We start from the raw sequence: 14,630 nt of genomic DNA, 5'->3' as shown, positions 1-14,630 counted from the left end.
GTTCTGGTTGGCAGCAAAAACACTGTATGTGAACATGGCTGCACAACAAACCCTGTGACTGGGAAACTGTACTTTCCCTCTAATGCAGATAGAACATATACAGAACATCTTAGAAACAACGACTTTAAGAACCTTTCACGAGTCTATTTCCATGTCAAATGTCTTGTGATTTCAAAAGAGTACATTTTAAATTTACTTTAGAATACGTAAGGTTAGATGCCCACCACATTAGAACATGGTGGCAAGTACCCTTGACATGGGAGGAAACGAGAAAATTACAGCAACAATTACAGAAGTATATCCTCTTGTGGCTCATGTTAACATTGCCAAATCCCTGTATAAATCAGAACCAACTATTCATAGAATGTACCTGTCAGCAATATACTACGTGACATATGGCTCTGCTTAATCAAATATACAATTCAATTTTTTTCCAACTCAGAATACTCCTTCAAGGCACCGTGTTAGTCAGTCAGTCATTCACACTCTGATGTGGTTTAAAACATTTAAATATTTATGCACCATATTTTATTTATATGTATAGCTGTGTCTAAGAGAATTCTTTACCCTGGGAGGAAACTGATATTTCTGAAGGCCATTTTGCAGTAGTTGCCACACATGGGTCTTCTTATAACAGGCACTGATGCTAAGTAAAAAAAATCCTGGGTTTAAATGCCCTATCAATGACTCTTTTATATTTTCTATTTTTGTTTTTTATTAAATGCATTGTTCAGAATATGACAAAAAAACCAGAAATTGGAGCTACAAAGATTTTTTTCACATTACTATTTGAACCAGCTGTAAAGATTTAGATCACACTAGCTCTTGTTTTACGCATGTCTTTTGCAACAAGAAAACCATGGAATGCCCTTAAAAAAGAATTTTTAATATAAAGCAGATGCTTTATCTTCTCTTACTTTGCTATTGTAGTACTATGTTAGGTAATTAATTCCTCAGCTTTATATAGGTCTTCATGCATATAAACATAATGATTTGCTCCCATGACAATCTGGAGGTTAGAGAATTGAAGGACTTCCTTAGGTCAATGTTGAACAGAAGAACCTTATACTTGGGGAAGAAAACCCCAAATGCTGCATACAAAGAATATGAGAGGACTGACTGTCTGGTCTGAAGTAGAAAAAAAGTTCTATTTTTAAAATTACACAAAAAATTAGTATAGGACACAAAAGTACTCTGAAATCTGTGTTACTGTCATATCACACAGTTACATGAATTACATGCTACTGGGAGCTGAAGGTACTTAATTTCCATTAAAATTTAAATGTGACAGACATCACAAACATTTCACTTCTTTTCAATATGGGCTGACTTATGGAAAGGAGTAAAAGTGAAAAAATATTATGAAGAAGCAGTGGGGTGTAAAGTTGATTCATGCAGTCAGCCTCCTTATGGTACATGGAAAGAATGGAAAGTTAACAGAGGCAAAGGAGAGAAACTACATTGTACTTGCATATTACATAGAACTCATCTTGGTGTGTATGTTAAAAGACCCACACTGGTGTTTCATTCCTCTAACAGTCCCTAAGATTACACTAAGTAGCCTGATTGAAACTTTGGCAAACTGAAACTATAAAGTACTTGGAAAAAATTCTGGGGAATAGGGTACTTTATACACAGATGTGGCACATTAGTCACAAAAATGTGGGCGTAATATCCAATGCATGTGTAGAGGACCCATATTCTCCAGAGTTCTAAAAAATAATGTGGGTTGCTTTGCCAGTGTGAAAACAGGCGCCAAATATTCCAGTGCCCATCCACTTCATTCTGTCACATCGTAGTTTGGTTTTGACTCGTCTGACATAGCATCCAATTGAAAATTAAATACGGTCGCTTTGGAAACGGCCATGGAATGTGAGTACCTGTTGCCAAGCTTGTACTGCAGTGTTTAGAGAATGAACTGCATGCTGCCCAAAGTTTACAAATATAGAATCAACTATCACAGTACAATCCAGAAGTTTTTCTGCTGCCTCGCTGGAAACAGCAATCTGTCCATAGATGCTGAAGGGTTTCACCACACTCTGCATGGTAACATTTCTGCACTCCAGGAGTTTGCAATCAGCTTGAGTAGAGAACTGGAACTCCTGACAGACCGATCCATCGTTCCACTGCCTGAGATAAATATGTGGCTCTCTAAAGGAGAGAATCATGTATTCTAGTTCAGCGGGCACGTTCTTATCAGAGATGAATGGCTGTAGGTACTGTGGTGACACTATGAAGAAAACAAACAAGCAAGGGAAACAACAAATTTAGAAGAGGTGACCATACATTGCAGGGGAAAACATATGAGCTTGCAGTTTGTGAAAAGTTTCACTTTGGAAAAGGAAAACAGTATGATACACAGGGTTAGATGACACTTAAGAAAGTTGAATTTTCAGTTTTTTCTAAACTGAAATTAGGGGCCTACTGTTTGTTTAAGACAATATGTGCCCTTTTCAGAAAGTATATTTTATATCTGGAGCTGAGTTTTAAAAGAATGTCTTACTGAGGCTCCAGTTAGCAGTGTCCTCTCCCATCAGTACCAATCAATGAATACCTTACTCTCACAGAGGAATATTGACTCTCAAATACAAAAAGTAAAATTCCCAAAAGGTAAGGAGAGTCCTATAGAACTACCTTGTACCTCTTGACCACTTTCAAAAATGAGTTTCTTCTAGAAAGTTTTTTTTAAAAGCAGCTTAATCCCCCCCCCCACCTTTTTTTTTTCTGAAAAGGCAATATGCTTACCAGCAGCTGTGTTTGGTTTTAATCTGATTTGTGCTTTTTCCATTGTGTGTAAGTTGAAAGTCCTAACACCTGGTATCAGAATGCATTAACTAGAAAGCTAGAGTACAGTCAAAAATGATTTACAAGTAACTATCTGATTGGGAACATTAACATTAGTAAATATGTCAGAGGCTATTCTTGGATCATAGAAAAATTTAAATCAAAACTTGTAAAACTGCTCAAGTTATCTGGGGTACTTGTCTATCTCCTACAGTGTTCCTGCATTCGAAATCAGGCAATATCGTGAAGTACTTCTGGAATGTCTATGCCATTAATGTAATGACATAGCACACTGAACAAAAACAGATGCATCTCTTTCAAAAAGATTATAACTGGAATAACAGTGAAACCTGTAATTCTTGTAGATTTCTCAAAAATCCTTATTACAGAAGTTCCAAAGTCTTAAAGCATTTCAGGAGTACTGTAAAATGTACTAGCTCAGTGGTATTGGTAGAAAACATAAAAAATCTACAAGCTTTGTGAAAAGAGAGGGAACACCTGCTGGACATGCCTGTTGCCTCATGTGGCTACAGCCGCTGCTGCTGGACAGACTTGGCAATGCTGCTCACTATCCCAGGGAAAATGAATGGCACTTCTAAAAATAGTCAGTCCCACAGGAAAGGCAATCGGCAACCACAGCACTCTGGGCATCGAAGGCTCCTAATACAGGCAACAGAAGGCATCAATTTGAAACTGAAACCCTTCTCCTTTGCACTTCCTGGAAGTAAGTTACCAGGGCAACTGTTAATGAACAGTGTGACTCAGAACCAGCAGACCTAAATAAGAAAGAGGAAAAGGTTTGCATTCTATGTCAGAATAAAGAGTACCTGTGCCCAACTGATCAAGGTGATGACAGAAATGGAATTCTAGGTGAGAGAACTGGAGAGAGACGGCGAGGGATGGCACAAACCACGGAGTAAAGCAGGAGTCCACTCGAGTACAGGCAGCCAGGGCTGTTGGTGTTACAAGCTGATCACAAGCACTCTGAGAGCCAGATTCACTTTCAGAGCTGTGGGAAATAATTAAAAAAAAAAAAGGTTCACTAACTCTAGCTTTATGTCAACTTTACAAATGAAATGACTGTTTTTTATGTTTGTTTGTTTTGCTTTTAAAATAGCAAAAAGAAGCTAAAACTATGGTTATTTTATGATGTCATAAAATCTGCTATAATTGTTATTCTGAAGTCATCTCTTGATAATGAATGTGTTGATTATCTTCCGTAAATTACCTGCAGTAAATTCCTCTTCCTAGGCTGGCTCTCCACTCTAACACTCTGAGGCCACCCTAAGTAACATCTACTTTGGGAATGCAAATTAATTTTCATATCAGCTTGAGCCAAATGTGATTTGGAAGATAAATCTGCTGCAAGAAACACAGAGCCTCCCAATACCAACTAAATATGAATTTTTGCTTATCTATTATTCCTGATTCTCTACCCTCTTCTCAGCCCTCTCCCTCAACCAGTAAGTTGTTCAGCAATATTTCTGTGCTTTGAGCCCTGGTCTAGGTGTCCTAGGGAATAGGACCAAGGCTGGGAGGATGAGGGGTCACACTATATGGTTGCTTCCTCTTCCTCTCTCTAACATTTTTATGTAGAAAACAATCATATTGCAATTAGTATTATATGTAGCAGCAGGCTGAAAAGGTGTAGGAAGGGAGCTGCTGTAACAAGAAGGGAGAAGTGGAATGGGAGTACAGTACATGTTCATACTAATTTTATTTGGTCACGGTACTTCACTGTTTGCCACCGCCTCCTCCCTACTCTGGGTTATTATCCTTCTTATTTAGTCTATATTGGATGAGAATGCCTTTGACAACCCTCAAAACTCTGAAACCCCTCTCCCATGGGTGTAATCAGGTTCTGAAAGATGGAAGTAAACAGGATGGATAAAAAAGCATGGGAGATCTTTCAACAAATACTGAATGACTGCTTACAGCTCTGAGAAGATAAAATCCAAGTTATTTATATTTGGATTCTGTATTGCAACATTAGTACACCTTTACTGTATAAGATATATATATTTCAGAGTAGTAAAACACACAAACACAGATATATATGTATATATTGTGTGCATGTATATTTTTGCACATATATATTCACATAAGCACATATATCACAGAATCATAGAACTTAAGAACTGGGAAGGACTTCAGTAGCTATTAAGTCTAATTCATACCTAAAAGGAATTCTCATTATAGATAAATATAGTGATGACCTATCCATCTAGATAAGATAGATCTAAATCTATCAATAGCCATATATATTATATAGAAAGATAGATACAGTTGTTTTAACAGGCATATGTACATCATAGCAACCTATTTTTCCTCTTTTCCTAAAAATATATCCATCCCAAAATAAAGGTGCTAATAATTTACTTATGATATCCAATATAAAACTCACTTTAACAAAGCAAAATTATTGCTTTTATATTAGAAAAAAAATGGATGTTATAAGTGCTTTCATTTCTGAATTCTCATATTTTATTACTTGAAGTTCATCACCAACCTTACAGGGTTGTTGTAAACCTCAAGTGAGATAATTTATATAAAGCACTTGTAAATTTAATAATATACATGTCAATATTATTACTATCGGTCGTATATATAGGTTATATACGTATATAAATATGTATAGATAGGTACACATGTGTGTATATACACATGTATGTCTTTAAATCTGTAGAGGTCAATGAGATCAGTCGTACAATAGCAATATGAAGTATGCTTTGGATGGATTTTCCTCTTATTAATTGCAATCTCTGATATGGTAAATTTTTTTAAGATCTATCTGGGCATCTCTTACGAGCAGTGAACACAGCAGTGCATAGTATAAAAGTTTTGATAAAACACTACAAGGCAGTGTTAGCCAAAAAATTCATTTATACTAAACTATAAAAGTAGAGGAAGTATGGTATAATAGCGACAGTGTTGGGCTCAGAGTCAGGACGACTTTGGCTCAGATTTCATCACTGACACTTACTAGCTATGTAACCTTAGGTTAAGTCACTTAACTCATATGCCTAGGATTTACCTCCTTAGTCACAGATCCCTTGCAATCTGCTTCATGGGGAGAGGGCAGGGGAGAAGTTCCTCAGTGGGACTTTCTTATGTTGACAAAAAGCACAGATACCTTTTTTAGGGTTTTTAGAAGTTGGTAGTTAGCCATTCAAAGCCAGAAAAAAAGAACCATACCAGTAATCAACAATGCTACAATTTAACTTTAAACTACTAAATCAAATGTTGCCATCCTAAATCCAAATAATTATCCCAAAATATACACATTGGTAAATATTTATTAGGTGCCTACTCTGTGTAAGGCACAATCCTACGTGTTATGAATACAAAGACAAAACCAAAATGAATTATCACAGAAACACTGCCTTGTAGTGCTTTATCAAAGCTTGAGAGGAAACTCACAGGCCATTTAGACCATCCCGTACCTGAATAAGAATTAACAAGTGGATGGCCAGGCCTTTCTTGAAGATACCCACTGAGGAGGAAATAGTCGCTGCCCCAAGGAGCTTATATTCTGTTTTTTTTCTTGTGAAGCATGTATGTTTGTTGAGGAGACAACATCCAGATAAACAATTCTAAAAGTATAAGAAACATGTATAATGTGTTCTGGCCTCAATTTAAGTATGTTTAGAATAAACAATTCTATAGGTTTTTAAATATTTTTTCAATTTGTTCATCACCACAATCCACTATAAACAGTAGCCTATATACATTTACTTTTAAAATGAGGGTTTTGGCACAATGGAACTAAATGTTCACTGTTCATAAATGGGAACTGGTGGACCTGCTAGAGTTAGTTACAGCTGCTATATTTTTGTAAATTTTCTTATATGGATACAGCTATAAATAGATTTCAATCTAACCAAGGCACCAAAAGGAAGAGACAGAATTTATGGGACAATTATGGAAGGCAGGCATAGAAAGATAAAAAAAACAAACCCTCCAAACTTCGAACATCTATATTTTAACACTCCCCCTTTTCCCACCAGACTGCCAAAACAGGTCAGATTCATGGGCCATTGCCAATGTTCACAGTATTCTCTGGTGCTGCTGGTTCCTAACATGCTGAATGATGGCTCTTGGAAGCAAGCAAGACCTCTCGACTTATAATAAATGGATCTCATAAGATTCAGTAGTTAGTTCAAACATCCAGAAGTTCAGATGCAAAGCTAAACTTCTTGGATCCCTTTATACCTAATTCAAATAATAGAATAATCCCATAAGATTTCTAAGCAGGAGGAAATATATAACAGAGATGCAGAATTCTTCTGCAGCCCCACAGCTACTTTAAGAAATTTTAGGTGGCTGCTAAGCTGCATTTAGTATTTTGGGAAAATAATGATGAGTTACTCTCAGTTTATTGGACTGGAAGTTCAATGAGGGCAAGACCCTCTTTTTAGTCTTTTGTATTTGTATTTTTGTTTTACTCTTTGTATCATCCAGAGCCCTTAACAGAGTGCCTTGTGCATAGTATGCATTCAATAAATATCTGCTGGGTTAATTAATTGATGAGTGAAAAATTTATAAAAGTAGTAAGAGAAAAAACAAAAGCACTCTTATATTTAAAGATGTACAAATTTAGTTTGCAAAAAACTGCTGTATATTGAACCACAAGAAAACAAATGAAAGGCAAAGTCTTTGAAGGGTTTTCATTTCTGGGAGGGAAAAGAAAAAACAAAAATAAAACCCTGTAAGAATTCCTTTCCCAAGGGGTAGAGGGAAAGCAAAAATTCCAGCAGGCAAAACCCTGGCTTATAAAGGAAAGAATTTTCCAGTATAAAACCTTGAATTATTTTAATAACTAGAATCTACTCAGATGACAAAACCATTTCAAACTGTACTGTTGTCTAAATGGCTTTTGATACTACAGGGACAAGAATAGTGCCCAACACATCCCTGGTCTGTAGCTAGCAGAGCAGACATGAAGAAGCCCAAGGAGGGGGAGCAATATCTAGAGACAACCCTAAACTTCCCCACAGAGAATGAGCCTGGGACCCAGAGAGTGATGCCCTATGAACAAAGGCGAGAACACAGATCTGAAATGGCAAGGCTGACCTGGAGTCATTAGAATCACAAGTGCACATTCCTTTCTCAGCGTGACTATCGCCAAAACAGTATAACACAGGGAGGAAATCCCATCTCCTCCATGAAGCCTTTTTACCTGTTTCTGCCCACTTTGATCTTCCATATTAACATATTATTATCTATAACACTCATTTGGGCACTTATCTTAGACTGCCTTGTCATGCCACTTAAATATTTCATATGCATGGATGTTGTCTCCTCAACAAACATACATGCTTCACAAGAAAAAAAACAGAATATAAGCTCCTTGGGGCAGCGACTATTTCCTCCTCAGTGGGTATCTTCAAGTAAGGCCTGGCCATCCACTTGTTAATTCTTATTCAGGTACGGGATGGTCTAAATGGCCTGTGAGTTTCCTCTCAAGCTTTGATAAAGCACTACAAGGCAGTGTTTCTGTGATAATTCATTTTGGTTTTGTCTTTGTATTCATAACACGTAGGATTGTGCCTTACACAGAGTAGGCACCTAATAAATATTTATTAAATTACTGAATAAGAGAGTGCATTCTATATTTCTTTTGAAGAATAACATACTGTGGAAGCTTAAAAATAAGTGGTGGAAGAAGGCACCACCAGTCTGTTTAACGTCTATTATTTTGTGTGTTATTTATGTGTGTATGTGTCACATCCCCCTACTGGAGTGGAGACAACAGGGAACCCCAGGAGACTTTTTAAAAGGAAAGAAATGACCAGATCTATCTACCAGATGACTTTGTCCTAGGAGAAAGATCATAGGATCGTAGGATGCAGAATGGGAAAGGATTGTAGAGATGATCAAGTCCAACCTCCTAATTTAGCAGAGGAGGTGAGTGTCTTACCTGAGTTCACCCTGATAAAAGGTAAAGCTTGGATGAAGATCAAGATGGGGGTCTGGTGCTTAGAAAAAAAGTCAGGCCTGGAGATGGAGACTTGAGAATCAGCTGTTTATAAGTGATGGTTGAGGCTGTGGGAGAAATGAGCTTGCCAAGGGAAAGAATGTAGAGAGGGAAGAGGAGAAAGTTGGCAATAGAATCTTGGAAAGGTTTTGGAAAAAGAGCCAAAAAAGAAAACTGAAAAAGGCCAGTTATAAAAGGAGGAAGAAAATCAGGATTCTTTTTCGGTATCTTTGAAGTTAAGACAAAAGTGACTATTCACAAGGAAGGGTAGCCAAGAATATCATATCAAAAAAATTCAATTCAACAAATAATTATAAAAGGACTACTATGTGAGAGGCACTGTTATAAACAACAATGACTAACATTTATATGTCACCTAATACATGTCATGCACTTGCTAAGCATTTTAAAAATATTATCTCCTTTGATCCTTACAACAACCCTGGGGAGTACTTATTGTCCCCATTTTACAGTTGAGGAAAATGAGGCAGACAGAGGTTAAGTGATTTGCTCAAGGTCACACAGCTATTAAGTGTCTAAGGCTAGATGTAAACTCAGGTCTTTCTGACTCCAGGCCTGGCACTCTAGTGCTATTAAAAATCAGCGAAACACAAGGTAGTTTGGGAGGAAGGGCACAAGCAGTTAGATGATCTGAGAAAACTTTCTCTAGAAGCCAGTGCTTGAGCTGCAGGAAGAGAGGGATTCTGTGAGGCAGGGAAAAGGGAGTGCCTGCTAGCCACTGGAGAAGGCCTATGTACAGGCAAAGGGATGGGGGATGGTGAGCTGTGTGTGGGGAAAAGAGAGGAGGCCAGCAACAGTAACTTCAAAACCTACTGTTAAATTGGCCAGCAGTCTTTGAAAGGGTAATTAATAGTAGCAAATGGAAAGGCTACATAGTTTTCTCCAGAGACTCCCTAAAATGATGAAAACCATGACCTTCAAAGTTAAATATTTTGAAGGAAAGGCAAATAGGTAGAAGCAGGAAGTGTCTCTCTATATAAGGGCTTGAAAAAGCCATAAAGTTAATTGCTGGGCAAATTTCTTACCCTTTAACTATATGAGATGTAATTGTTTTTTCAGGTACCCATAGGAGAAGGGAACTTCCCCTCTGTTCTCCTACATCCCTATGGTTGAAAATGACCCTGAGAGGTCATCGGATCCAGCTACCTGCTTCAGATTGGCCTTACAACAGTGGCATAGTCTAGGTTCATTTCCTAGTTGTTAAAAGACCCTGCCCTGTCAAACATTTCACTGAAATCAAGAGGTATTATTATGTCTATTGACAGGAAAGGAAATGAACTTAAACTCCTTCTGGCTTGGACAGAAAGGACTAGTGTTGCTGTCAGATATAATGGAAAAGGTGGTATGTTTGGACGACAGGCTGCTTAATCAGCAAAGGCCATCTCATCTAGAAAAGGAGAGGGGTTAGGCTAGCTGGCCTCTCAAGTCCAGCATCATGACCCTATGACCCTGAAGAGTCAGAGGGTGATGGTCAGGCCTGGGGAAGAGAATTTTGGCCCATGAAAGGGCAAGTGGAGGCAAGAGGAAAGGGAGCGGTTATTTCAAGATATTCAGAGAAAACAATTCAGGTATCAATTCAGACACTAAAATATGCAGGAATTTAAGAATTCCATGGATAAAGTATACTACTTGGTACAGCCAAGTTGCTTAAGAATGGACATAGGCATTTTTCTTCTGAACAACAAAACTAAGTGGAATTAATATTTGGCATCTCCTTTATTCCGTACTTGTACTTGTTTTACTTTTCAGAGCTCATCTTGTGACATGTTTTGGGCCCAGATTAGATTTTACCTCATAAAACAGTCAAGTGAGAAAGAACAATGAAGCCCTATGACAGAACCGGGGAAAAAAATTCAGTGAGGTCAAAACCACTAACACATAAAGGGACTTTGGAGGGACAAGGTCAACAAGCAAGGCACTCATCTATCTCAGAAATCAGACACTGGAACTTGGGTTCCTTCTCATCCCTTCTTCCACTTAGCACTCTGAACTCAGCAATGAATGTTGACCTAGTGGGCTGCAGAAGGATGGGGGAGGACTGGGAGCTGATGGGTTTGAAGAGCATGTGCTCTAACAGGTTCATGCACTTCCAGAGTAAAATGATATTGTCAGAACAACGCTGTCTGCCGAAAGCTGCCTTTTCTACACAGCATCTGTTATGGTTCTAGGGAATCACTGCAGCCTTCCCTTTTTAAGTAACCATCCCTATCTGCATATTCACAATTCTAAATATTTTGCACCTAACCAACTCTTCTTGCCAACACAGATGTACAATTTATAACATTTGGCAGTATGGTTCTGGATTGAAGGCTTTTCTCCACCTACCATAGGAATCTCTGGCTCATTCTCTGTGAACACAACTGCCTATAATCTTAAAAAACAAATCAAAACAAAAAGTCATCCCAGGATACCCAAGCCGTTCACTTCCTCCGTAGCCCAAATAAGTTATCTAGTTGTTCACAGTAACTGGGCAAGTTTAACTTGTAAGTTTGATTCAAAGCTTTGGAATGTCTTTTGGGTGCATCAACAAATGAGTCTGAAGTTCTTGATAAGGAGGATTATAAAATCATGAAGAACTTCAATTTTGCCTAAAATGCTTTCTCTAAAGATGAAATACAAGTAATTTACTTACTTAGATGTCATGCCCAATTCTAACTTTGGACTGAAAGCTAACCCGTTGAGGTATGATTCTAGTATGTTCTACAACACTGGAAGGACTTCAGGAACAGGTCTAGCAAAAGACTGTATGCTGTCTGATGGCTAGTCTAGCTAGTTCAGAGATGCTCATCAAAAGGTCTGCTGTCAGGCACTGAAATTTGTAGGCCATAGTAACTGATGAAGTTGATAAAAATACAAAATGGACTCCAGTCCTACAAAGCCCCTTTCTGCTTTCATGGTGACAGTGGCAAAAATAGAGCCAAGAGGTACTAAAAAGTCTCATAAGCTCTTAGAAAGAATGTTTATAGAAGCATTAATTTAACTGTTGGCACTAAATTTGAAATCTCTGTCCAATGACTGATGTAATGATATATTACTAAAGAACCTAAGCCATAAACATACTGGTATTCTAGCTATAAATGAAACCAAAGGTCATAAAGTGACTTGCCCAAGATCACAAAATTAGTAAAAATGATGAGTATAACAACAACAATAATAACAGCTAATATTTATATTGTACTTTAAGGTCTGCATATTGCTTTATATGTGTTACTTCATTTGATCCTGACTACAATCCTGGGAAACAGGTGCTATTATTATCCTTATTTTACAGATGTGGCAAAATTAAAATATGGGTATTTATAATGTGATTATGTAATCATAAAAAAGTATTATGACAACTAAACATTGAGAACAGTCAATGTCATATTCATTTTTTGTGAATCTATTGACTAATCAACTTTCTAAAAAGAAGGTTAGGTCCTGCTGTGGAAGGCCTACTCATCCTTTTGAAAGCCCAATTCAAACACCAACTCCTCTGTGAAAAATTCCCTTCTCCCAATCATTTTCCCCTTTGGTCTTTCCCAGATTTAGATATCATACACATAGTACTTTGTGTTTCTCTTCATATTTATCATATATTATAGACTTCAAATCGAGTATCAGATATATAGGGCTGAGCACTACAGTTTAAGAAAGACACTGATAAACTGGAGGGTTTCCAGAGGAGGGCAATCAGAATGGCAAAGGGCCTTGAATACATGTAAGGATCATCTGAGGATCAGTTGCAAGAAGTGGACATGTTGAGTCTGGAGAAGAGAGGGCTTGGGGGGATAGGAAAGCTGTGTTGAAGCGCTGAAGGCCTGCCATTTGGGAGAAGGAAGATGCAGGGAGGCAAATTTAGGCTTGATGTAAGGAAAAACTTCCTAACAATCAGAGCTGTCCACAAATGGAATATGTTGCCTCCAAAGGCAGTAGGCTCCCCTTCTTTGGAGGGGAATCTTTGGAGAACTTCAAGCAAAGGTTTGTCAAATATACCATAGTGGGGCTTCCTTTATGTATGAGTTTGACTGGATGGTTGGTGAGGTCTCTTCCAACTCTCAAATTTTAAGATTCCGTAAAGAACTTGTAGCTGAATGAAAAAGAAAGAATGTAAGAATAGAAAAGGAGGTAGAACACTTATATATATGTATATGTATGTATGTGTATATATATGTGTGTGTGTGTGTGTGTGTGTGTGTGTGTGTGTGTGTGTATGTGTGTGTGTGTATATATATATATACATATATATATATATATGTATATGTATATATCAGGAATAAGAGGTGAGAAGTAGTTATTGCATTAAATTTACCTTAGAGATAGGAAGAACCCTTGAATAGATTCTGTATTAGATTTAGCATAGTGTAGTAGAAAGAACATTGGATTTTGATTCTAGAGACGTGGGTTTAAACCTTCTTTTCGAGCCTCTCTAGCTATGGCTATAAGCAAGTCTTAACCTCTCTGAGCCCCAATTTCCACACCTGTAAAATGGGGATAACACTTTTACTACCTACTTCAGAGTGTTGTGAGAAAAGTATTCCATAACTATATATGTGAGGTCCTGTTACTATAACGAAGGATTTACATGCAGAAGAATCCAAAGGATGAGAAGGTAAGGAAGGTTTTTCTTTTAACCTAGAGGAGAAAAGATCAAAGATCCATTCAGATGCTTATCTAAGTGGATAAGTACCCTATTCAAATATGCATCACACAATTTCTACCACAGCTTCCTAGTTGGTCTCAGCAGATTTGGGATAAAAGCAACTAAGGATGTAACAATCACATACCAACCATATTACTCCAGAAAACTAAAAGTTGTTTCAATGCTGGAAGCTAAATCTATACCTCCTTTCCTCAGCCTCATAATTTCTTCACTTAAACTTCATATTTTACTATTGATGTGAGAGAATCCAATTGGGCTGTATTTAAAATACAAGAGATTAATCCTCTAAGGCTAGTTTCAGAATATCATAAACACAATTTATAAACTTCCAAGTATTTTAATCCAAGACTATCCCTAGTTAGTGAATACCAGTTGCCTATAAAGAGTACTGGCTGGAGGGGCCATAATCATGTATAAAAACTGGATTACAAAGAAGAGAAACAAAAATTATTTCATAGTTTTTATATAATACTTTTCCAAATAAAAGCTAAAAAGATTTATGTTTTTCTACATAGAGAGATAATTTTTATAGTGGGTAAGAAAATGATGACATAAGTTAAGGCACTTAATATTTCTTGTTTTGTCTATCTCAAATGTACTATAAAGCTAATTTAATTTAAAGTTAATTAAGAATTCACTAATTGTTCTATATAGCAATTGCAGTGAACTGCTAATCCTGAAAACTTTCTTTGATATTATCCCATATTACTTTTCTCATAAATATTCAAGATGTTACTCTGAGGTCTGGCATTAAATTTAGAGGTGGTATCAATATTGTGTTATCCTCAACACTGGTATGTTAATTGTGGGCAGGCAATGGCACTTTTCTCACATGGGACTGGGTTCTGTTTTTTTCCTTTCTACTTAAATGATTTATTGCCTTTTTGATAGACCTAGAATCAAAGTATCATATTTGGGGAGGGAGGTTAATATTACAGTATCTTCTTCTACTAAATATGATATTTTCAATAATTAACAAACATTTATTAAGCATTCATATGCCCAATATTATGTTAGGTGCTGGGGGAGATATAAAACTAAATAAGAAATGGTCCCTGGCTTTAATGAATTTTCTAATAAGGAAATATGACATATATGGAAATAACTCTAATACAAAATATGACATGAGAAGTATACTATGATAAGAGGTGTAAATCAAGTGCTTTCATGGTCCAAAATCAGTTTACTTATTTTTTTCAGTAACAA

General features: G+C 37.0%; 1 protein-coding gene across 1 annotated transcript in view; it reads right to left on the bottom strand.

Moving 5' to 3' along the window:
- Positions 1–14,630, bottom strand: part of VPS13B (vacuolar protein sorting 13 homolog B) — a 1,028,583-nt gene that overhangs the window by 122,608 nt on the left and 891,345 nt on the right. Inside the window, exons 41-42 of the mRNA XM_020969189.2 lie at positions 3,612–3,793; positions 1,881–2,230 (exon numbers count right to left, since the gene is read on the bottom strand). Of these exons, the coding sequence (XP_020824848.1) occupies positions 1,881–2,230; positions 3,612–3,793 (532 nt within the window). The remainder of the gene's footprint in view (positions 1–1,880; positions 2,231–3,611; positions 3,794–14,630) is intronic.

This window comes from Phascolarctos cinereus, unplaced genomic scaffold (genome assembly GCF_003287225.1).
Source record: "Phascolarctos cinereus isolate Bilbo 61053 unplaced genomic scaffold, phaCin_HiC Scaffold_4;HRSCAF=312, whole genome shotgun sequence".
In the NCBI taxonomy this organism is placed as follows: Eukaryota; Metazoa; Chordata; class Mammalia; order Diprotodontia; family Phascolarctidae; genus Phascolarctos; species Phascolarctos cinereus.
This window is presented reverse-complemented; position numbering and strand designations above follow the sequence as displayed.